Raw genomic sequence first — 26,387 nt, 5'->3', positions numbered from 1 at the left:
ATTTCATACTTCAATAATCATTTTTAGATATGAAATATATAATTCAAAATATATCTTTGGTTGGATCTCTTAAAAGTTTTGGATAAAAATAGAATATAATTTTTGGATATAAAATATATAATTCCAAATATTTCTTTCATTGGATATCTTAAAAAGTTTTAGATAAAAATGAAATATGAAATATACATATCATTTTTGGATATGAAATATATAATTTAATATATATATATCTTTCATTAAATTTCTTTAAAAAATATATTTGGATAAAAATGAAATATATATTTTGGATATGAAACATATAATTTAAAATAAACATTGAATCACTTATTATTTTCTGGATAAAAATGAAATATATATTTTGAATTAAATCTATAAATTAATGATCAATGAAATATTACTAGCAAATATTTTTCTTTCAATAAAATTGTAATTAATTTCATGTCATTTACGCACTAATAATAAATATAAATGAAGAAGGGTAAAATCGGAATATTTTTTTGGTTGAAAGATCGTAGGTAGGAAAATGTCAATATTAAATAGTTTAGGTATTAAATTACACGTTTTTATTATTTTGGGTATTATTCTTCCAACCAAAAAAGATCAGGTATTAAATGTCCAAATAAAAAATAAATAAGGTATTTTTAAGCTTTTGTACTGCGTTTGAAACGATATATTACAGGGGGACTAGTACAGGCAGCCCTCTGCCTTTAGGCATCTAACATTCGACCTCATATATCATACTGACTCAGCATGAGCATTATCTACTGAGGAGGGAATTAAAATTTTAAAACTAGTTTTCACCACCAAGTCTTTTTATTCAAGATCCCACCCAGAGCATATATAATGAAATTTAACCAAATTTCAAGTTCATTGTAGAAAGATATAGTTGTTTAAAACCTATGCTTAATCAACCAATTCGATCACTTCTATTTTCTTGCAAGTCTCTGCTTCTTCTCTTATTCATTAAAGAGAAGTAGCTTGCAACAGCCTGTCTACAATCCAGTGGGATGTTTTCAAGGGAATGATTCACATGAAAAGTATATACATGTAGACTATGTAATTGATACAATTTATCTAGAGTGCACTAAATTCACAACAATGTATGTACAAGGCCTGTCTGATTACTGACAGCTGATCTACTGCGGCCGCTTCACTGCATGGTCCAACTTCTCAGTGATTGCTTTGGTCAAGTTAAGATACTTGAAAGTCGAAACCCAGCTCTGCTCCCAATCTTGCACCTATTACAATAAAAACCAAATATTTTGAGCTCAAAGGTTTGGATTTTGCTTTATTCCATTATGAAGTTTTTAAGACTTACTTAGGATCCAATACCAGTTTCTGAACCTCTTTGATAGCTGAACTTGCTGCGTATAGCGACAGCTTTCCAATCTATTAAAACCCAAAAACTTCAACAGTTTAGCAATAAGGCATTTGAGGGTTAATGTTATAAAAGGAATGAAGAATAGTTTTGTGTTGGTACCTCTAGAATCTGATGTTTTTGCCTCATATTGTTAGGTAAACATCGAATCTCTTCAGCTAGTCTCACGCCCTCCCTAACGCTTTCAGGAAACTAGAAGTCAAATGCTATCTGAACGTTCGACTGTGTTTATACATATATGTGCAAGAATCAGTTTTTATGTAAACGAAAGCGAAAAGAAAGTGTATTTCTTTTCCTTTTCACCGTTGGATTCTTAACTTGGAAGGTGGAACCAGCCGGAATAAAAATGGCTTCACCACGACGCTGCTCAAATGACAATGGCTCAACTCCTGAAACGTATAAAGAAGATTAACTGTCTAGTTTTTTCAACTTTTCCACGGGATACACAAAAACGTTTGATTTGCTTACCAAACTCTTTTTTTAGTTGTCTCTTGTGGTATTCGTTTAGGTAAGGTCCTTCATATATCGAGCATGATGCCCAAAACACACAGAAAATAACACTCAGAAACGAAACGCGCGCAACGGTTAATTAGACGCAGCAACTGAATGATTTTAGATGATAACACTCACAAAGTCATCTGTACAATACTCATAAGGGTTCTGAAATATTCTCCTTTTCATTTTCAGATACTTAGCGAGCTTTGTATTGTCTTGACGCCTGAACATATCCAATGGAGCTCCGCTACAATCTGTGGGAGAAGATTCTAACTTGTGATCTTGGTTCAGAGCTTTCCTCACTTTTGTTGCATCCACCGTTCCTTCAGATGTATGCACTAACAGGTAAACCATGTCACGCATGTTGTAGTGAAGATGAGTAACTGAATCTCCTTGACCAAGTTCTTGATAGTTCCCACAAGAAACGTGCATCTTTGGACCTGAATCAACTTGGCTGCAACATTCAGAACACCTAACTGTGGATTAAGGTACTCAAGAAGCGGCAATCTACTGTCCAATGATCTGCACGAGGAGCTTTCATGAATTGTGAAAACACGTTCACGGAGTAAGACAAGTCGGGTCGAGTGACGTTGAGATAGATCAACTTCCCAACCAATCGTCGGTATGGTTCGGGATCGGGTAGAAGAGAACCTTTTGCCAAGCCAAGTTGATGATGTTGTTCAAGAGGAAATGCAGCAAGTTGTGAGCCTAGTAGTCCTGTTTCTGATAAGATATCAAGTGTATATTTTCTCTAACTCAAATATATACCTTATGAATTTCAAGCTACCTCAATTCCCAAAAAATATTTCAACACACCAAGGTATTTCATGTGGAACCATGTGCTGAGATATAATTTGAAAGCTTCGATTGCTTCAACATTATTTCCCGTAATAACCAAATCATCCACGTAAATAAGAACTCTTATTTCAGTCGCCGTTTTCTTGAACACAAACAAAGAGTAATAGGACTGAGATTGTTGAAACCCATATTTTTCCAAAGACGTCGAAAGTTTAGCAAATCAGCATCTTGGTGCTTGCTTTAAACCGTATAAAGACTTTCTTAAACGACATACCTTCCCATCAGTTTGCTTAGAGAAACCCGGAGGAAGTTTTATGTACACTTTTTCTTCCAAATCACCGTGTAGAAAAGCGTTATGGACGTCCATCTTACTTCCCTGTTTCGTGCGGAGACCACAGCAAGAAAAGAACGTACTTTTGCCATTTTAACAACTGGAGCAATTTTCTCACCATGGTCAACACCCTTAACTTGTCTATTTCCCAAAACGACTAATCTTGCTTTGTAACGTTTGATGGAGCTATCAGCACGGTGTTTAATAGAAAAGACTTATTGACAACCAATGGCCTTTTTCTCGTCAGGTAAGCGTCCACGTATTACTCAGTTGGAGAGAGGTAATTTCATTTCCAACTACATCTATCCAGCGAGCATCTGGCATCGCTTCAGAGAAATTTTTCGGTTCGCTTGCAATGGTGATAGCAGCCAAGAACACTTTGTGACTTGCAGAGAAGCGTTCGTTAGACAGCACATCGGATAGATGATATAAACTAGTAGATCCAGTTACAAAAGTTTAGTATCGTAGTCAGCGAGATACCCCGGTGGACGTCGTTGGCAAGCTTCTTTGCGAACAGAAATTGGAGCATTATCCATATCAAGTTCTACTTCAATTTCGGAGTCAACATGTTCTTCTCCATTTTCAGAGTTACTTGTCACTGCATCATCGTTAGAGCTGTCGTCCGCTGAAGATGCACTCGAAGTCGTCGTGTCTGCAGCTGGAATTACAACTGCCGGTGTATCTTCCACGAGAGACGGGTGAGAGACTAGATTTTCATCGAGACAGGTTTGTGGTTGCAACGATGGATGCTCATCGACCAAACCAATGTCTTGTGTATAGTTCTTTTGGTATGGAAAAGTGTCTTCTCGGAAAATAACGTCACAGGAGACACAAAAAATTCCTTTTTCTAAATCGAAGACTCTTCATCCTTTCTTCCCATCAGGACAACCCACAAATACACATTTGCGACTTCTGCTTGCAACTTTATCCCCGTGATGGTCTTGATTATGAATATAACATACACAACCCACAACACAAAGATGATCATAAGAAGGCTTACCTCTATACAAAATTTCATAAGGAGTTTTACCTTGTAGAATCACATATGGTGTCCGATTGATGAGGTACGCTGCAGCTAGAGCACACTCTTCCCAAAATTCAATAGGCAAATGACCTTCGAAACAAATAGCTCTAGCAAAATTCAGGAAATGACGGTGTTTACGTTCAACGCGGCCGTTTTTCTGTGGTGTTCCCACACACGAGGTCTCATGACGTATGTCGTGTTCCAAAAAAATGTCATTAGTGATAAAAATTCACTTCCATTATCACTACGTAATGATCGAATTTTCTTTCCAAACTGTCTTTCTACGAGAGAAAAACAAAATTGAAGTTGTCGGTGTCTCGCTCTTTGCATTCATGAGATATATACAAGTTCCACGCGAAAAATCATCAACAATGGTGAGAAAGTATCTAGCCCCAGAGAAAGACGGAACTCTATACTGTCCCCATATATCGCAATGAATCATTTCAAATATCTCTGAAGTCTTATTAATGCTCAACGGAAAAGAACAACGAGTTTGTTTAGCGTGAGTACATATGTCACATAGTTTATTCATAGAAGTACGACTACTACTAAAACTGAAATCAGAAAGCATCTCCACTATTTTTGGTGATGGATGTCCCAAGCGACGATGCCACAGCTCCACTCTAATTCGTGAGACCCTTCGCAGCTGCAACAACCTCGGTGTTCCGAAAATATACCAAACCCCCAACCGGCTCACCTATGCCAATCAGCGTCGTCGTAGTACGGTCCTGAAGAACACAAAATGGAACAGCAAATTGCATCACACAATTATTTTCTTCCATTAGTTGTGTTACCGAGATCAAATCAAAGCCCAAATTCTCAAAGTAGAAAACCTCAATCAAACTAAGGTGCGAATTTAACACAACTGTACCAACTGTTTCACTTGTAACAACTCTACCATCTACTAGCATAATCTGAGTTGGTGTAGATTTTTGTATGTTCTTAAGAATCTCTTTCTTACAAGTCAAGTGATGAGTAGCACCTATGTCTAAAATCCAAGAAAAAGAGAGTATCTTACCAGACATTTGTTCGCTTGTACCAGTTTTTGCTACACTCGTTACTCGTTGAACGCTCAACCATTGCTCATCGGTCAGTCCCAAAACAGCATCATGGTCAGCATCTGTTACAGCTACATTTTCCACCCCGAGACCAGGTCCTTCAACAATCTTAGCAACGTTTACACGAGCAGGGCCACCGCGACCCCGTGTACCACTAGCTGCCGGAGTTGTTCCTCTTCCACGACCGGTTCGATTCCATGGTCTATCACCCCACCATTTTAAGGAAATCCCAAGATTTGAAAAAAATTCCGCTTGATGCCCAGCTCGACCGCAATTTGTGCACATAACGCTTGTGGTTTTATCATCATAATGAGAGCGAGGTCGTTGTGTTTGTGCAACAAATGCCATATTTTCAGTTTTTTTTCTTCAAAGCTTTTCTTCTTCAAGCGAGCATCTTCATCATGTGTAACTTTTAAGTATATTTCTTCCTATGTAGGTAGAGGATCTCGAGCCATCAAATTCTATTTCACCATTCCATAAGTCGATTCATCAAGACCACGCAGAAAATTATGAACCTTGTCTCCTTCCCTTCGTTTTTCATCCTCACCATTGAGATCACATGTGCAATGACCACATGTGCACACCAAAGGAGGTCGATAGCAGATGAGAGCATCCCACAGTTTTCTGAGCCGTCCGTAGTATGTCTCAATGCTAAGACCTACTTGTTGACAGTAGGCTAGATCTTGTTGCAGCTGCTGAATCCTTGGACCGTTGGTCACACGGTACCGGCTTCGAATATGATCCCCCCAGTCTTTTGCAATCGGTTTGTGAGAGATATTCGACAGGGGCTTCGGTTCAATTGTCATCTTAATCCAGAAGACTATGAGAGCATTGATAGGTTTCCAATCTTCATAGTCCTGCGAGTTTTCAGCTGGTTCCTTGATAGAGCCATCAAGAAAACCAAATTTCTTTTGAGAGTGAAGAGCGGTGTCCAAATTCACGGCCCACTCTTCGTAATTATCTTCATACAACAAAGGGCGTGAGATGATGCTTCCGGGGTTGTCGTTCAAGGTTTGGTCATAAGGAGAGATCGTTCGTCGTTGATTCTCCGTCGGTTTCGCAGGTACCATCGCTCTGTGTTCTTCAGCCATCGTCACAAAGATACGAAATCAATTCTAAAAAAAACAAAGAGAATCCCAGAATTCGATTACTGCTCTGATACCATGATAAATTTAGAGTCGATCAATAGATAATGTTTTCTGTGTTTTATTAGAATGCTTAGGTGAAGTATATATACAAACATACAAAATGTATTGCCCAAGTTTTATATCTAAGCATAAGGAAACTAGATAATATACACAAATATACGAGATCAAGAAATATGGAAATACACAATACTAAAGTATTATGCCCAAAAAATTCTTAATCTTGTAGCTTTCTTTTTGTTAATGACCAAGAAATTTGTAATATTGTAGACTACACAGCCTTTAGATTTGCACATAGTAACCTATTCGATTTTCCGTTATGATTTTACTTAATTGAACAAAATTATGTTAAATCCTAATATAATAGTGCTGATTTAATATTTTACTAGAATTTAACCCGCTGTACACCGCGGGACGATATTTTAAAATATTTTTTTTAAAATAAATTTTGTTTGGTTTATAAGATTGTACTACTGTATTTTGATTGTTAATTCTATAATTTATCTAATGAAATATGGCATGATAATTTGTTTGTATGTCATCGTAATTTGACAACTTAACTATATAAGTCTAATATTCAAAATAATGAAATGATGTTGGCATAACATCTTTAGTTCAAATAGTCTAATTTGAAATTAAAATATTTTGTGAGCTTGACTATAGTAGACAACCCATAAAAACATATATGTAATTTATAACTCGTTCTATCACATGACACGTGCTACACAATTATCACAATTATCAATAATAGTTTAGTACATACATTTTTGTATCGATTGAGTAATATACGCTCGTTTTCAAAAATTCAAATTGCTACATATGCTAAAAATTATATTTTTACTATACATATGTTTTATGTAATAATATTATTTCAAAACAAATAATTTCATATAAAGATATTGGAGAAATATTTTATTTATTAGGGAGATATTTTAGGAAATTTTATTAAATGTAATAAATATTGATTTCCAATTTTGCAATTTTATTATGATTTAATTACCAAATTTAATTTAAAGTTTTTTATTTATTCAAATCGCAAGGGGTTAATTATGCAAATAATACAAAATAAAAGGTTATAACCCAAAACGTACTTCAAAAATGTTAATATAGATTGGTAATGACTAATGAGTAAATAGATAAATAGTACATGACACAAGGAATCATAGTAAAAAGAGAGGCGATTTTTATCTCTAGGGAGAGAACTTAAGTAAACCGGGAATATCTTTGTTTTCGCCGGATTTGGGAGAATATTTTCTGTTTCTATCACTTTTGTTACAGAATCTTTGGAGATCTTTTATATATTTAACCAATTTCGTCGTGTTCTTGAGAGCCGTCGTCGAACCTACTGGTGTTAAAGCTCAAAACCCTTGTTTGATACGTTAATTACGTGCAGTCTTAGAGTATGAGTTGGATAGAGCTTTGCATGAGATGTCGATTGAAGATGATAAACCGATTGTGCTGCAAAACCTTCCGCAGTTCAGTTCTTGCTTGCAAAACAAGAGTAGTATCATTGGTCGTCTGTTGTGCCCAGAGAACCAGAAGATGTCTGACTTGATTCATGAAATGCCTCACTTATGGCGAGTGTACAACAGAGCTAGAGGAATAGCTCTTTCTAATGAACAGTTTTAAGTTCTTCTTTGATTCAGAGTCTAAGTTAATTACGGTCTTATATACCGGTGCTTGGACCTTCAATGACTGGAGTATTACGCTGGAGCGATGGGTGGAAAAACAGCCAGCTGATTACTTGAAGGTGCTGCCAATATGGATCCGTCTTCGCAATATTCCGTTGAACTTTAACACAGCTGGTACCATTAAGGAAATTGTAGCACATATTGGACAGGTTACTCTTGCTGCTTTTGATCCCTTGAAAACACTAAGCAAGGGATATGTCAGAGTTAGAGTTCTATATGATGTAAACAAACCCTTGAATAATTCTAGAGAACTCTAGATCATATATGGAGAGATGTTAACATTGGCATGGAGTATGAGAGAATCCGCCACCGATGCAATCAGTGTCAAAGGCTAACTCATGACAAGGAAAGCTGCCCGTTTAATCCCTCAAACCGGCAAGCTGTTGCTACGGGAGGAATTAAATCGATCATTCTAAGTTGTCTGGTTCCAAAAATTAGTAAGGATGATCCTTTGTTTGGATTTTTGACTGATGATAAAGTTGGCATTGATCCGGTGTCTGGTAAACCGAAAATTGCTAGTATTGGTAATAAATTTTCATGGGCTGGGGAACGCAATCAAGTTTGGGTGCAATGTAAGCTTTATAGAGCTCTTGGTAATGTAGCTTGGTTTCATCTTTTTCTAAGGGTGCAAACTAAGTATTTGGAAAGGATTGGCTCTGATCATCGCCCTATCATCACAAGGTTTGTGAATGAAAACACGTTGTAACGAGGCCGGTTTATGTTTCAAAAAAGGAGGGTTTCGAGAACGGATTTCTTTGAGGTAGTGAGAGAGGGTTGGAATAAAGGTTTAGCTTTGGATAACTATTCCTTAATGAGCCGTCTTGAGGATTGTAGAAGGTCTATATCTCTCTGGAAATCTACTAACCAGAACTCTCAGGAGAATATTTCGAGGCTGTTATATGAACTTGAAATTGAGGGAGCTAAACTAATACCAGATTTTTAGTTTATGAAAAATCTACAGTGGAAATTAGTTGAAGCTTGTCATGAGGAAGAATTCTTTTGGAAGCAGCAGAGCAAAGAAAAATGGATGCGTAACAATGATCAGAACACTCGGTTTTTCTATGGGAGTGTTAAACAACGCCGAGTTCATAATAAAATTATCTCCATATTTAATGACATGGGTGTTGAGTAGTTCTCTAAAGGCTCAAAAGAGGAAGTGGTTGTTGATTACTTCCGCAAAATGTTCTCGAGCTCCTCTCCATGCCTCATTTCAGAAGCTTTGGATGGTTAGCTTCCGCGCGTTTCATCTCTGATGAATGCTGCTCTAGTGCATGCAGTATCAGGCGAGGAGATTAAGGTGGCAGTATTCAGTAGAGGTGACAGTACCCCAAGAGCTAATGGCATGTCGGGGTGTTTTTATCAATCTTTTTGGGACATTATTGGGCCTCAAGTTATATCTGAGGTACAACAGTTTTTTGAATCTGGTTCCTTACCGCCTGAGTGGAACTTCACACAGATTTTTTTGATCCCAAAGAATTGAAATCCATCAAAGATGACTGATCTCTGACCAATTAGTCTTTGTTCGGTACTATACAAGATTGTTTCTAAGGTTATGTGCAATCGATTAAAATGCATTTTACCTTCTATTGTCTCGGATACTCAGGGAGCTTTCGTTTCCGGCCGGTTGATATTAGACAATATTTTACTTGCACATGAACTCATTCATGCCTTGAAGACAAATACTAGTTGTGATGTAGATTTCATGGTTATAAAGCCGATATGTGTAAAGCTTATGATCGAGTTGAGTGGTCTTTTTTAGAAGAGCTACTTAGTCGGCTAGGTTTTAATATCAAGTGGGGGAAATGGATAATGAGTTGTGTTACCTTGGTGTCATATTCTATTCTTATTAATGGAGCTTCATATGGATATATTCAACCCAAAGAGGACTACGGCAGAGTGATCCATTATCGCCTTTTTTCTTCATTCTTTGTGTTGAAGCTTTGGTGCACATCATGAATAAAGCTGAGCTTGACGGAAGATTAACATGAATGAAACCTTCACCTTCCTGTCCATCGATTCAACATCTGCTCTTTGTGGATGATAGTCTTTTCCTTTTTCAAGCAAGCCTTATAGAGTGTACTGAATATTTGAAATGCCTTGAGCTGTATGGAAAGGCTTTGGGGCAGGAGATTACTTTTGGGAAGAAGTTAGACCCTTACATGCGACAAATGCTAGGGCTGTTTTTTTGTATTGAACAAGAGGGTGGTGATGGCAAGTACATGAGACTTCCTGAGTGTTTTAGTGGATCAAAGCACGACCTCCTTAACTTTATCATGGATAGATTGAAGTCAAGACTTAGTGGCTGGTTTGAGAAGACACTCTCTTTCGGCAGGAAGAAAGTTTTGTTAAAATCTATAGCAATGACCCTTCCTGTTTATGCAATGTCCTGTTTAAAGTTGACTAAACATCAAAGAAAGCAAATTACAAGTGCTGTGATGCAGTTTTGGTGGAGTGCTCATGAGGATAAAGACAAGATGCATTAGGTTGCTTGGGAGAAAGTTTGTAGATCAAAGGACAGAGGAGGATTGGGATTCCGTGATATGGCAGGTTTAATCAAGCTTTGCTTGCGAAACAGTCATGGAGGCTTCTAAACTCTCCTTCGTCTCTACTGGCCAGAGTTTATAAAGCAGTATATTACCCAAACGTGCTTTTCATGGAGACTAAAATGGGTTATCGACCCTCATATATGTGGCGTAGTGTAACGCCCCAACCGCCACCTCTCTAGAGGGCCCCATGTTCATCACCAGCCCATGGGTCCACCTCTCTTAGTGGGCCTCACGTCTTTTCACTAGGCCCGTGAGCCCACCAATATTCGACGGCCAGTTTGCTACGTCCAGGAGGCTTAAAGACTTGTTTACCGGCCCTAAAAATCACCACATGATCTTTCTCTGTGTTGTGGCCTCACTCACACAGTTTCGACAACCACGTCCCGGAAGGTCCCCCATCCTTTGACTACTCCAGCATTCCTTCCGGGATCGATGTGGTAACCTTTCAAAGTTTTGTGTTGGTAGGAACACTTAGAAGAAAACTTCTCACTAAATCGATTTATTCCTACCAATCCGCACCTGCACGTTCTTGTTCTTATTGGTTACCACAAGAGGTCTCCCAAAATTATTCATTTTGATCGGTCAATCCCTTTTTCAAGATAGATCTCTGATCTTTCTACTGTGATCAATTTATGCCTTACACAAAAATTGATCAATCCACATGATTGATGGACCCGTCCTTCTTGGGATAGTCATTTTTTATTATTGTTGGGCTTCCATTAATCTTATTGGATGATTATCTTATATTTTGCAATTTTTCAAATAATTATTGGGCTTGATCTGTTGGGGTTTTTTTATTTACAAATTACTCTAAAATCTGCTATTACTTACAAAATTTACTCGTCTTTTAATACAATAAAGAACATTTATATTCCACGGGTTTGATATGTTTGCAAAAGAACTTTGTTTATCAACTTTAAAAAATAGAACAAAAAACTTTTTAACCAGGCCCAATATCTTTTTCAAGATTCTTATCTGATCTTCGTATATTATCTTGAAAAGTTTTATAATTAACTAGGTGATGGGCTAGACCCAATTTTGCTCCACCTGATAATATAACATTATCAATAATGACAATAGCGACTAGCCCTGGGCATTCGGGTACTTGGATCGGGTTCGGATAAAAACCATTCGGGTTTCTCGGGTAGAGTAGTTTAGGACCCAATAAGGTAAACATAAAAATTCGGTTTGGTTTCGGTTCGGGTCCATTCGGGTTTGGGTCGGTTCGGGTATAAACTTTCAGAACCGTTAAAATTCCGAGAATTTTTCGGGTCCACAAATACCCGAAAATTTACCCCACTACCCAAATATTTTCGGGTAAATTTTCGGGTTTTCGGACAAATACCTGATTTTGTTGGGTAAATACCCAGATTTTTGGATAAAAATTCGGAATTTTTTTAATATATACCGGGATTTTTGGGTAAAAAATCAGAATTTTGGGTATAAATTCGGATATTTGAATAGATAACTCGGGTATTCAGGTACTAAATTATTTTTATACATTTTTATTTCGGGTAGTTTCGGGTTCGGGTTCGGTTCGGGTTCGGATTCGGATTTTCGGGTAGAGGAGTTTAGGACCCAATAGGGTAAATTTAAAATTTTGGGTTCGGATTTGGGTCTAATTTTCCGGATCTGTTCCGGTTCGGATTTTTGACTCAAAAATCTACCATGAGAATGGCTTAATAGCATAGCACATGAAAATTGAGTTCATCTTCATGAGAAGCTAAACCAAAAACTCAATTCATAAGTATACCTTAGGGAAATTTCTACTAAAATCGGCAGAGAGACTTCTAACACGAGGACTAATCCCAAATTCACGATCAATCTCACGAGCACGGTCCGGCGGAACTAGCAGCGGAGCTAAACCGGTGAGAAACAGCGTACTGACCATCAATTCGCTCGGCGGTTTTCTTAGCCTCAAAGACAAATTGTTCGAATCCATCGTTAGCGGTTCTCCACGCATCTCTCTAAGCTTTACCGGACTTAACATCATTAGCGAAACGATCGAAGTCACCGCGCTGGAAAGCTTTTACCTGTAAAAATGGGGCGGCGCGTGAGGTGTACGTGCGGAGGCGTAAGTGTGGGTGTGGATAAGGTGTGGTGATGGTGAATCTGGGTGATGTGCTATGTAGCTATGTAAGACCATGAGATTACACAAGAGCTATGTAGGAAGAAGAAGAAGAAGAAGAAGAAGAAGAAGAAGAAGAAGAAGAAGAAGAAGAAGAAGCTTTGGGTTAACTCTTCGCCGTGGAGAAGAAGCTCGAGGAAGACGAAGATGTGCGGTGGTGATAAAGCAAGAAACCTCCAAAAACAAAATACAGCTTTTGTACCGGCCCGGTTTAATTAGTTGTGGCCAAATTGAAATATTTATGTTTCAATTTTATTTGTGGTTTGGAAAAATACAAAATCTGACACCAAAATTCGAAATTTGTACCGGCCGGTTTATTTAGTTGTGGCAAAAATGATTTTTTTGTAATTCTGTCTTTTTTTTTTGTGGATTAGAAAATTACACTTCAAAAATAAAAATAAAAACTAAATAAATAAAGACTAAACCTCGAAGTCGGGCGCATGTCGGAGACGCGCGTGCTATTTCCCCCCCCCCCCGACAACCACTGCTTGTAAAACCTAGATCTGCCGCAGTTCTTGCCTCTCCGGTCATTGGCGCCTCTCGCCATGGCCGTGAGAGGGCTTCTCGGTTCTCCGTTCATCGGTTGGGCACCTTCACAACTGTGATTTGACGAGCGTTGGTGACAGATCTAAGTGGCTTCGTTCTCTGGAAACTCTTCCTTCGATTGAAAAGGCGTCGACTTGTTGGGGACCTTTCAGCGTTTTCGGCGAATTCACCGCCACGGCGTGCTCGCTCCTTATATGGTTGCTTGAAGACGGTGACTTTTAGGACGTCTGTACACGCGGTGAACCTCGGTGATTTTGAGTGTTGTTTAGCTTCGCTCGACTTCTTGATTTTATTATCAAGTGGTGCTATGGTCATTTCTGGCAAGTGGTTTGTAGATTTGTGGTCTCTTTCATCACTCTTCTCCTTCCCTTTGGCGTGCGGCGGATCTTCCTTTGGTAGAGGTTTGGCGGTGTTTTGTTACTCCGCCTTTGTGTTGGTAAGCTTCTGCTCTCCTCCTTCCTTCGTTTGCTGCTAGTCTTCAAGCTGTTCGCCACTGCTGCCGCTCTGTGAATTAGAGTCGTTGGTCTCCCTGTCTTATTGTCTCTTCGTTGAGTACAGTGAGCTCTGTTGTTTGTTGGAGTTTAGGTTGGTGTGGTTAGTGATTAGGTTGCAGAATCCTGGTTGTTCCGATCTTCAGCTCATAGGTCTGCAAAGGGAATGAATTATTCATGAAGATTGTTGTTATTTGTATGGCCTCCTTTCAAGAGCCGACTTCTCTTGCTCCTTTGGTCACCAGGTTCCATCGCTATTCGTGCCATCTCCCAAGTCATTGCAGACTTAATGCTTTAGACTTGATTTGCCCGAGTCTCTTTCTGCTTGTTCAGGATTCTAGTGAGTTTCGGCTGGAAGGAGTAGTTGTCTTTGCTTGATACAGGTTTTGAGGTTAGCCTTGTGTCGCAGATTCGATGGCATGTCCACGCAACTCCGGCTATGTCGCGCTTGTTGGCTTTGCTACTTGATGTTTGAGTTTATTCTGCTACCTTGGTTCACCTCCTTCAATGCCTTTCGCTCTCTTTCATCAGCTAAGTATTTGTAGTGGCTAGTGAAACTTCAGTTTGGTTGTGGTTTACTGTGATTGTTCTTTGCATTTTGGAGGTGTTAGTATGTGGCTTTTGGAGGATATGATGTTGCTTTGTTCGCGCTACTGTTGGGGTCTCGGTAGAGAACAGCATTGCGTGCCACCTTTAGCTCGTGATGCTCCGCAGCTTTTTTTGGTTTCGGGCTCACGTTGAAGGGACTTCCGCTTCGCTTCCACAACAGTCTGATGTCCACCTATTTCCCTTTCTGCTCTTGTTTCTTGCCTTCTTTTCCTTAGGGGAGTCATTTTATCGAGTTCTCTTCTCGACGTCCAATTAGTTTTACTGCTTGTGGTTTTAGATGTTGATTTGAAGCTCGAATGTTTATGCTTCTATGTTTTTTAAACTTTTTTGGCATAGAACCATGTATTTAGGAATTACTTGATGTAATACTTAAACTTTCATTTCATGAAATGATATTTACATTCTTAGCAAAAAAAATAAAAAAATAAAAATAAGATGCTAGTTTATTTGAAGTCGGTCGAGTTTATAGAAACAAAAAATAAAGTCAAACGTGAATAAAATGAAAAGATGTAAACTCAAGAATGAGCATAATGTGTTATCGGGTGTTAAAAAAGGTTTATGAGTTCAGTCCGGCTTTGTTTATTTAAAATTGAAAAAATCATTCTCAGCAACATACATGTAAATGGTATAATTGTTCGTTAATTACATGAACTATTGTTATTACATAAGGACATAAATAAACAAGCATAAGCTATGTATACAATACAATAACCATTTTTTTGGTGACTTTATCGCTGAAATATGGCGTTGACCAATTTTGATCGGCATTGACCAACGTTAAGAATGACTAAAATCTTATTTTAATCGTATTTCTAACTATAACCAGACCGTTTTTCAACCATAACCGTATAAAACGGTTAAAAACCATAACCGTTAACTGTAAAAATAAATCTGTCACAGTTATAAAAAATATTAATCGTAATCGTTATCAACCGTAACCGTATAAAACCGTTAGTTAACCGTACGATTAACCTTAAAATTAAACATAGAATAAAAATTAGTGGTGTGGGTACCGAAATTGGCGTTCCGGGCTAACAGCCCATTCCGTTTAGGCCCGTTGGCGAAGGTCCATTATTGGAACTGCCCAGCCCATCAGGCGGAGTCCAGTAGGAGCTGAAGGTTTGAAAGGAGAATCAAAACGGGCTATCAGCGGGTCAAGCGGCGCCTTAATGAGAATGGCGCGATTCGCGGAGCAAAGTTCGCTGCGCGTTCAATGCTTGCCAGAGTAGTATAAGTAGGAGGAAAAACAAAGTGTAAAGGGGTCGTATTTTTGGCAAAAGATACTAAATAAAACTAAGCAATTTTCTCTCAATCATTTCGCAATTCTGTTCACTAGTTCGGACAGGGAATTAGGAGCCCACTCGAGTTCACTCCGTTTTCAGTTCGTGGATTTCAGCTCCCACATTTTGGCGCCGTTTGTGGGGATTCTTATTCCCTAACCCACCGATTCCCTGTTTCCAACCTTCCGTCCTCATTCTAGCAAAATGTCGAGCGATGATAGTCAGGTAACCCTCGTTTCTATTCAGAAGTTATTGCAGGATTTATCCGGGAAGACAGAGCAGCAGCAGTTAGCTACAGCTGCGCTCTCGGAGAAGCTCGGAGGATTCGAGGAGCGGTCCACCGCTCAGGTGGCCGCCTTGTCCGAAACCGTCTCCGAGCTGTCCAACGCTCACAACGCTTACGCAGCCCAAGTGGACGCGCTTGTGGAAGGGACATGTGTCAGTACCACGCTCCGCCGGTCCCATATGCTCGATTTTGGTGGGGGGTTACCAGCGACGTCCCCGGGGAGCGGGCGACCAGTTCCCCCAGTCGCTGTGAACTCGGCAGAAAACCAGCCAAGAGAGGCTGGTTTGTCGGCATTAGCACCTCCGCAAGGGACGGCCATTCCGTACCCCGGCCAGGAAACTCATCCTCCCGCGAGTAGGAGCTCCACGCCTGGCCGCATCCGTACTCCGACCCAGGACAGGGCGGTGGTCATGCCCAATCCGGAAATTTCAATCCTCCAGAATGAGATCCGAGCCATGCAGTCAAAGGTCCACCACGCGACGAGCTCCGCCTCGGATATCGATCGAGTTATCGAGGAGTCGAAGAGGACTCCTTTCTCGCCTAGAATCTCGACAATGCGCATTAAGGATGCGCGAAAGGTTAAATTTCTCAGCTATGAAGGAAAGGGTGACCCTAAAGTTCACCTCCACACTTTCCTCCTTACGGTAGGAAGGGTGGACTTTAAGCCTCATGAGGAGGATGCGGGGTATTGTAAGCTCTTGCCGAAAAATTCGTCGGACCAGCCCTCCTGTGGTTTGCCTCGCTTCAAGAAGGGACGATCGACAGCTTCACTCAGCTCTCCACTACATTCGTGAAGCAATATTCGAGTTTCATAGGAGTAGGTGTGACCGACGCTCAGTTGTGGAATTTGAGCCAGGGTCCGAACGATTCACTTCGGTCTTACATCACAAAGTTTAAAGAAATAATGGTCCAGATTCCCGGACTCTCCGACTCGGCGGCATTGTCCGCCCTTAAAAATGGGTTGTGGCACGAGTCTTGACTCAGGGAAGAGCTGACGGTTAACCGCCCTTCTAGTATCCAGGACGCCCTTCATCGGGCATCGAACTGGATCGTAGCGGAGGAGTAGAAAGCCGCACTCGCCAAGAAGTACAAAGTAACTCCCAAGCCGAGCTTCGATCAGGGAGCTAGACGGAGCGTGCAGGGACAAAGGCCGGGACCAGCCACTTTCGCGGTGGACCACCAGAAGGGGGGTCCAAAGGGCGCCCCGTCGAAACAAGGATTCGGACCACGAGGCAGAAACGGGGCCTTACCAAACAATAAGTAGACCCGGGAGGAGAAGGAAGACGATTCTTTTTGCGAACTCCACAAGGTGGCTGGGCACGCTACCCGGAACTGCAAAAAACTCATGAACTTACTCGCTGAGAGGTTCATGAACGGGGGAATGCCGGATATAACAATCGATGAGCTCCATCAAGCAAAGAACGCGGTTCATCTCGTAGCTGAAGAGCTGAACCGCGTTCCCGAGTAGCAGGAACCATAGTCCATGAACTACCCGACGTCCCTACCAAGGCCGTTAGACCTTGATGGAACGTTTCATTGCCGGGGGATCTCCCTGCTCCTGAAAGTGAGGAAAACTCCGAAGCGCCGGCTGGGACCCCAGCAGCCTGATTCCCTTGCCGTGAGGAGCCTGGGGAGGAAGGGCCAGAGGACCCCTCGGGGCTCCCAGAGAAGGACCAAGGAGTGAACTGGAGAGCCGCCATCCTAGACTGCCTAAGGGAAGGTGAGCTGCCCCAAGATAAATGGCAGGCTCGGAAGATTAGAACCGTGTCGGCCCGATTCTGTCTGCACAATGAGGGTCTACTCCGTCGCAGTGTCAGAGGTCCTTATTTAACTTGCATCGCCGGGAAGTCGCCAAGGATAGTGATGCGGTCGGTCCACGATAGACCCAATGGGGATCACGCAGGGGCCCGAACACTGGTAATCAAAATCAAGCGGTACGGTTTCTTTTGGCCAACGATGAAAGCGGACTGTGAAGAGTTTGTAAGAAATTGCGAGAGGTGCAAAAGGCACGCCCCCACTATTCATCAACCCTCGGAACTCATGTCGTCAATCTCGGCTCCCTACGCGTTCATGAGGTGGTCGATGGACATAATAGGGCCTTTGCACAACTCGACGAGGGGGGTGAGGTTCCTGCTAGTCCTCACCGATTACTTTTCCAAGTGGGTAGAGGCGGCCGCGTATTCCGTCGTAACGAGTTCTCAGGTCCAGCAGTTCATATGGAATGATGTGATTTGCCGTCACGGACTCCCGTACGAGATAGTAACGGATAATGGGTCGCAGTTCGTATCGAGGCAGTTCGAAGCATTTTGTGCCCACTAGAAGATTCAGTTGAGCAAGTTTACACCCCACTACCCACAAGGGAACGACCAGGCCGAAGCTATGAATAAAGTAATTTTGGCTAACCTAAAGAAGCGGCTGGATTCATATAAGGGTCGGTGGGCCGAGGAACTACAAGGCGTATTATGGGCAATCCGAACGACGCCTCGGCGGGCAACGCATGAAACCCCTTTTTTGCTGGTGTATGGGACAGAGGCGGTAGTCCTAGCAGAGCTCGCTGTACCAGGAGTCCGGGTAACCACGAACCCCACGATGCCCGAAGAGAATGAAGAATCTCTTCGGGATGCCCTCGATTTCATCGAGGAGAAACGCGATCGGGCTTTAGTTCGTTTGCAGCATTACTAGAGCACGATCGCGAAGTATTACAACTCAAGAGTAAGGGGTCGCGATCTCAACGTGGGCGATCTTGTGCTAAGAAAAGTTTACGAAAATACAAGAGAGCTTAACGCCAGAAAACTTGGTGTGAATTGGGAGGGCCGTTACAAAATTGTTGCTGAGGTGCGTAACGGGGTTTATCGCCTCGAGGAACTGTCCGGAAAGAAGGTCCCCAGGTCGTGGAATGCCCTGCATCTTAAGCGATTCTACACCTTTAAAAAAAAGTAGTGATAAACACTTGTAATCGAACTACGGTGTGCTTGATCCCCTTTTTGGGTACGTAGGCAGCTCGGTTTGTCGAGTCCAGCTAATAATAATATAAGTTCTTTTTAAGCAAGATGGTAATAAAGTGTTGCCACATCTTAAAAACGATATAAAGCAAACTTAGTAGAGTCTGAAGCAATTATAAGAGTGTGACCTCCGTGGTCAAAAACACGTGCATGAATCTTAGGAAGTTCGTAAAATAAGCAAAAAGCAACCGAAAGCAAAAGTAATGATAGCAATAAACAAAAGGGGGGGTCTAAGCCCAATACAACCCCGAATAGGAAGTTAAGTAAGCACGGAGCCCGCGGCAAGGTCTTCGGGGCAGGCCAAAGGGGTGCCACTCGCCTCGCCAACAAGAGCTTCATCACCCCCGGGGTTCATAAAAGCGTTTACCTCCTTGCTGAGGTCCGGCTAGATTGCCTCCAGTTCCTGGTTCGGTATAACAGGCGGTCAGAAGTAGGCTCCTCGATCATAAGGGGAGCAGGAGCGGGGTCAGGCCCGAGTTCGGGGGGGGGGGGGTGGGGGGGGTATCTGCCAATATAGCAGTATACGATGCAGGATCAAACGTTAAGTCCTTTACCTTTTCAGCCTCAAGGCGAGCAGCCTTCTTGTCAGCTTTCAAGGTTTTGAGCTCCTCCTTCAGGTCGGCAATCTCGCCCTTCTCGATCTCTTCCACCAACATCCGGTTGGCGGTGATCTCAGCAGCTCGGCTTGCATGGGGCATTAAGCGGTCATGCTCCTCGAGGTGCGACCCAATTTTGTCGATTGTTTCTCGGAGCTCGGCTCACGTTTTCCTCCGCTCCTCTCTTCGCACCCTCTCCATCTCGGAGTTGTTCCCTGCTTCCAGGAGCTGATTTCTTAGTTTGATCTCCTGGAGTTCCTTCTTTGCCTCTGTCTCGGCAGTGGTCGCCTTCAGGTACAGCTCCCCAGCCAGCTTTAGCTTGTCTTGACAAGCCTCCACGTAGGATTCGGCGATCTGCAGGTTGAGCTTCTTGTTGAACTTGGAGGCCTCCAGGGACTAGTACTTCTTCACCTTCTTCACCTCCGAGCTGTTAAACTCAAAGAGCATCTGCCAAAGACAGGAAAGTGTTTACAAGGGTGAAGGTGCAGCCACTTGCGAAGCAAAAGGGAGTAGGCTTACCTCGCCGACCTTCTCGGCGAAGCGGAAGTAGTCCTCCCGGTTGTTCACGGACATGTCCTTGAAGGCGGGGACCCGAGCTCCGCATCATGTCAGCCAAGGATTTTGGAGGAGCTAAAAATGAAGCTTTTATGTTAGCTCGGGGTTGCTCGTGTATTAGAAGTGAGCTATCAGTAAGTAGTTTACCCGGGAGTTCGCGCCTCGGAGTTGCCTTCGGATCAGCGGAACTCGGAGCCGCAGGCAAGGAGCCCTTCGGGGCAGGGGTCTCGGCGGGCTTCTCCTCAGCTCATGGCTTGGAGCTCGAACGTACCGGACAAGCGGGTTCCGCGGCTTTCCGCTTCTTTGACCCGCTGGCTTGACCCTCTTCAGGAGCTGGGCGAGCGGCAGGAGATTCAGCGCTGAGGTCGCTGTCGGGCAGAGTGATCACCTCGCGAACCATTTTCTTCTTTAGTTCATTCTCTTTCAGCTCCATCTTTTTCTTGTGAGCCCTCTCTTCGCGGTAGTTCATCTTGGGAGGGGCAGACTGAGGAGAAGAGATAGTAAGAAACCTAGTACGGATGCGGGCACCTGCCTCACGGATATGGGGGCAGGTGAAGGAGTCCCACGCAGTTTCAGCACTGCAGAAGGTAACGAAATAGTTCGCGAAGGTTTGAGATAATGGTCCGCGCTCAAGGGAAGCTAAAAAAAAAGGAGAAGAGAAAACGAGTTAGTACCCCGAACTGATAGGTGATAGCAAGAAATTTTCGAATCTTCTCGCAGTTCTACCAGGTTTCTGAGACCAGTGCGGGACAAGCAGCTCCTGCAAATCACCGAAGGTGGCCCGGTTAACCGGGAAGAAGAAATACCCACTTCGGTACTGTTCGTCTTTCTCAGGGAAGTCGTCAAAGACTCGGAACCCGGCCAGCGGGCTGAGATAGAAGGTCCCTCTAGTCCGGCCACTCTTTATTGTGTAAAGGTGGAGGATGTCCTGGAAGGTGATGATGTAGCCGTGCTCTTCGGCTAAGGTCTGCAGACAAAGAATAGTCCGGACGAAGTTCGGACATAGCTAGGGGAGGGTGATGCCGAGGGCGAACATCGCCTTCACCAGAAGCTCCGGCAGCAGAAAATATAGGCCGCACTTTGAGAAAAATATCTCGTAGGCACAGCAGTACCCGGGAGGAGGATCCTCCAGCGACAGATCATCCCCAGGAGCGATGAGCTCCGTCTCAGACGTAAGGCCGCAGAGGAACTTTACGTGTACTAAATCTTCCTCGCCTATCGTCGACCTGGGATGCGGGCCGAATTGACTGGAGAGGGAAGCGTCTCCGGCTTTTGGAGTTTGCTTGGGCGGCGACATGCTTAAGCTTAGTTTGGGAACGGAGTGGAAGTAGCAGAAGATACGGCGAGGAGAAGCGTCGGGCAAAACAGAGAAAAATAGAAGAAGCGAGAGAGAAATTAAAAAGAAAAACGAAGGAGGGAGGCTCTACCTTTATAGCGTCTCGGCGGCTGCAACCCAATGATTACCTAGGGAAGCTAGAAGGTCGCGTTTTATAGCCGGCAACCTAGGGATTCCAAAGCAGCAAAACCGGGGCACGGTAATCCGAAAAGGCAACCTTGAATAAAAACAAATCAATCATATCAGATTCGGGAATCGAAGTTTCTTTAATTGTGTGGCATTAAAGTCTCCCAAACTGAACCACTTCGGAAGACTTTGGGGGCTTACTGTGGGTACCGGAATTGGCGTTCCGGGCTAACAGCCCATTCCGTTTAGGCCCGTTGGCGAAGGCCCATTATTGGAACTGCCCAGCCCGTCAAGCGGAGTCCAGTAGGAGCCGAAGGTTTGAAAGGAGAATTAAAACGGGCTATCAGCGGGTCAAGCGGCGCCTTAATGAGAATGGCGCGATTCGCGGAGCGGAGTTCGCTGCGCGTTCAATGCTTGCCAGAGTAGTATAAGTAGGAGGAAAAACAAAGTGTAAAGGGGTCGGATTTTTGACAAAAGATACTAAATAAAACTAAGCAATTTTCTCTCAATCATTTCGCAATTCTGTTCACGAGTTCGGACAGGGAATTAGGAGCCCACTCGAGTTCACTCCGTTTTCAGTTCGTGGATTTCAGCTCCCACAAGGGGGATTTGCACAAATAACTTTTTTAGGTTACCCTTTTGTAAGAATACCTTCTTTTGGTGTTCATTTAGAAAATACCTTCTTCCGTGTACAAAATAACTAAATCAGCCTCCTTTAATATATCACATGATGAAGATAGGAATATTATTTCCAAATTCCAACAAAAAGAATATTCCTTCCGAAAATTTTCCCCCCAAAAATTTCCGACAAATTTTTTTCCGCCAAAACATTTTACCGCCAAATTTTCAGCCATAATTTTTCCGCATTTCCTTAAAAAACCTTGTAAATATTTTTAAAACCTTAAAAACTCTTTTTAAAACCCTTGTAAATCTTTTAAAAGTCATTCAAAACCTTCAAAAACTTTAGTAAACCTTTTAAAACCTTTGTAAATCATTTTATAACATTTATAAATTTTGGTAGGAAAATATTTTGGCGGGAAAATTTTTGGAAAGAATATTCCGTTCAAAGGAAAGAATATTTTTTCAACTAGAGGTAAAATGGTCACTAAAATTTAAGAGAGGGCAAAAATGATTATGACAAAAAAAGAGGATAATTTTGCAAAAGGGTATGATAAAAAGGTTATTAGAGATAATTTATCTAAAAATTATCTCATTAAAACAATGTTTTAAATGGTTAAATATGTTGATGACAAAAAACAAAATGGTTAAATATGTCAACTAGTAACCCTAATCCATTCCACTACTCATTTCCATTAATCAAATCAAAAATAATTTAATTTAAATATTTGTAGGTTCATAACCATTAGTTTATATATCTGTAGTTGTATTTGATTAAACAAAAATCATTTCTTTAACTAATGTACTATAAATATTTGAATAATATAATTACATATATTTCATATTTATAAATAAACATTATTTGATATGGTAAGAAAATATAAAATTTTGCCTTTAATATTATTTATATCATAAACATCAAATAACCGTAACCGGATTTAACCGTAACTGTATATAACCATAACTATTTCCCAAATGTATTTTCATACCCAAACTCGCGTACTCTGAATTTTACAACCCAAACTAGCTTTCAATTCAAATAACCAACTAGAACTATATCAAATTTTGTCAATTTCAACCTCGACGTTAACAGTATCCCTGCCCATCTTGAAGATTTGGACAATTAAGCTTAAGCTTAAGCTTAATTTCTCTTGGTTTTTACAGAAGCTTAAGCTTGATTGTCCAAATCTTCAAGATGGGCAGGGATACTATTAACGTCGAGGTTGAAATCGACAAAATTTGATGTGGTTCAGGTGGGTTATTTGAATTGAAACCTGGTTTGGGTTGTAAAATTCAGAGTACGCGAGTTTGGGTATGAAAATACCTTCGAGAAATAGTTTGGGTTGATTTTCCCCGTTTTCCTTAACTATAACCGTTGTAACCGTATATATAAAAGTTAAGGTTATGGTTAAAAAATATTTATAACCATAACCGGTGGTTAATAAACCGTAACCATCGTCATGCCTAACCGACGATGACCAACAAAAAATTCAAAAAAAAAATCCATAATTATTTTATTTTTTATTTTAACTATTTTTGATAAATAGGTAAATATACTACATAATTTTACAAAACAAATATCAAAACATATTATAAAAGTAATTTTTTTTATCTCACATTAAAATTCAAAACTTATATCTATATATATAAAGTTAACTTTTTCTCTCTTCTCCTTATGCCACATCATCATCCACCTCATTTTATTATTTAATTTTTAAAATTAATTATACCATTTTATCATTTAATTTTAAGATTTAAACTTATGTAAATAAGTTTTTCAAAAAGGAATATCAAAGGTTTTTTCTATATTATACATTATAAAACTAAAAAGATGATTTGTTTAAAAGTTAAAAAAACTTACTAATTATCGATTATACTAAGAAATATATATGATTATATTTACACAATGTAAACCCAAATATTATGGGATTTAACGAGAATAGTAAAGAAAGTAAGAAATTTTGAGAATATAAATCTATGTAATTTATGTCTCACAAAAATTTCTAACATAAATGAGATAGGTCGGACCGAAACATCAATTCTCATTTTTTTTAAACGTATAAAAACGTGAAAATAAAAATAATATTTTTTAAAGGTTTCCAATATGAATTTAACTAATTTTTTCCAATACAACACATATGTTAAACTAATAAAAGAGTAAAAAATTAACAATATTTCATAAAAATTGAAAATTAACAAAAGACAGTATTAAATGAAATAAACTAAATATAAAGTAAATTATACTGATATGTTAAATTTAAAAATTGTTCCATATGAAAAAATAAAATATATATATATATAACATAAAATCAGAAACAAATATATAATAGTATAAAAATGATCATTACGAGATATAATTACGACAAATCAAAAAATGAATAACATAAAAAAATAAAATTATGACAATATATAAAGAGATAATGTAAACAATTAAAAATATAACAATCCGCCCGAAACCCACAAATCATGTTCAAATTTCATGCCAACATATAAAAGGCACAAAATATTAACATCTAGATCTATATTTGGTAGAAACCCTAATAGCACACGTTTCTCAATAATTTTTCACCGCATTTCCGTTTACGCCCACACTTCGACTTATATTATACACACTTAATTTCTCAACAACTAATGAGGCTAAAACTCAATAGTTTTTCTATACAAACACAATCTAAGTTTTAAAAAAGTAAAGTATGGTATAGTGAAAAAAGAAGTAGAAAATAAAATACAAATCAATTACTCATATACAACATAATAAATTCCCGCGCGTAGCGCGGGCAACCGACTAGTACCAAATAAATTTGGGGGATTCACACAACTAACATTTTTATGATAGATACCCTTTTCTATAAGTACCCTCTCTAGGTGTCCATTTTCAAAAATACACTCTTCTATGTACAAAATGACTAAATTACCCTTTTTATAACATTTATAAACACTTGTAAATCCCTTCAAACCCCTTATAACCGTGATAAATCATTTAATAAAAGATTTTATAAACTTCTAGATCCCTTTCTAAACCCTTGTAAATCCTTAAAAACCATTTTAAAGAACTTGTAATACATTTAAAAAGTTTTGTAAACCCTTTAAAAACCTTTGTAAACTTCTAAAATTCTTTAAAATCCCTTGTAAGTCCTTTAAAACTATTTTTAAATCTTTGTATGCCTTTAAATACACTTGTAAATCCTTTTTAAAACACTTGTAAATCCTTTTTAAAAACCTTTAAAAATCCTTGTAAATATTTAAATCCTTTAAAAATCCTTTAAATCCTTTTAAAACTGTTATAAACTTATAAAAACTTTTAAAAACCATTGTAAATCATTTAAAAACCATTACAAATCTTATGAAAACCATTTAAAAACTCTTGTAAATCCCTTTAAAACCTTTAAAAGACCCTTTAAAAAACTTGTAAACCCTTTAAAATATATGGCGGGAAAATTTTGTAAAAATATTTTGTTTTTGGGGGAAAATTTTTGCGGAAATTTTTTGGCGGGAAATTTTTACTCGGAAATTTTTTTGGCGGGAAATTTTTGGGGGAAATTTTTTTGAAAGGAATATTCCTTCCTTTGGGAAAGAATATTCTTTCAACTAGGGGTAAAATGGCCATTAAAATTTAAGAGAAGGCAAAAATGAAAATTGCAAAAAAGAGGGTATTTTTAAAAGAGGGTATCATAAAAAGGTTATTGATATCAGTTTCTCAATAAATTTTGTGAAATATTTGGTTATACAATTTTGGTAATACAAAAAAAAATATACCAAGTAAAGAAAGTATACCACAAAATTTTTACGTGGTAAATTTAGTTATATATATATAGTAATATAACAAAATATTAAAAAATCATTTTTTTCTTTTGTAAAGTCGTAGGCCGGGGTTTTAAATATGTTTTGAATTTTTATTTATACTAGGTTTTAACCCACGGTACACCGCGAGACGATTGTTTTGACTAAACAAAATATATATGTAAGTTATATTTGTTAATTTTATTACCTTTTTAGTGTTTAAGATTGTGTAACTGTATTTTTGATTGTTATTTTTATTACTTAACTCGCGGGATATTTTTTTATAACTCGTGGGACTAAAAAATTATGTTTAAGTTATATTTGTTATTTTGTTTTGTTAACCCATAAGATAACTCGTAAGAAAAACATATAACTCAAACCCGTTAAATCATATTTATGTAAATATAAACCTTGAATAATTTATAGATTTCGAGAGAGATTTTTGTTTCCAAAACTCATTTTAACCAATCAATATTAAATTGGATTCCCTAAATTAGTAAACTTATTGTTGTAATCTTCCATTCAAGATTTTGGATTTTAAGTTTCATATTAGTCATATTTATAATGG

At 39.6% G+C, this 26,387-nt stretch overlaps 1 protein-coding gene and 1 pseudogene across 1 annotated transcript; one reads left to right on the top strand and one right to left on the bottom strand.

Moving 5' to 3' along the window:
* The window catches only part of LOC17896217, a 50,454-nt pseudogene that overhangs the window by 5,650 nt on the left and 18,417 nt on the right, over nucleotides 1–26,387 (top strand).
* On the bottom strand, nucleotides 18,513–21,256 carry LOC111832142. The gene is made up of 6 exons (XM_023788480.1): nucleotides 21,064–21,256; nucleotides 20,634–20,919; nucleotides 20,231–20,537; nucleotides 19,571–19,831; nucleotides 19,363–19,518; nucleotides 18,513–18,554 (listed from the first exon to the last, which is right to left on the bottom strand). Exons 1-6 carry the CDS (start codon nucleotides 21,254–21,256, stop codon nucleotides 18,513–18,515), a joined length of 1,245 nt encoding a protein of 414 aa, XP_023644248.1.

Source organism: Capsella rubella, unplaced genomic scaffold (assembly GCF_000375325.1).
Source record: "Capsella rubella cultivar Monte Gargano unplaced genomic scaffold, Caprub1_0 scaffold_2, whole genome shotgun sequence".
Lineage (NCBI taxonomy): Eukaryota > Viridiplantae > Streptophyta > Magnoliopsida > Brassicales > Brassicaceae > Capsella > Capsella rubella.
This window is presented reverse-complemented; position numbering and strand designations above follow the sequence as displayed.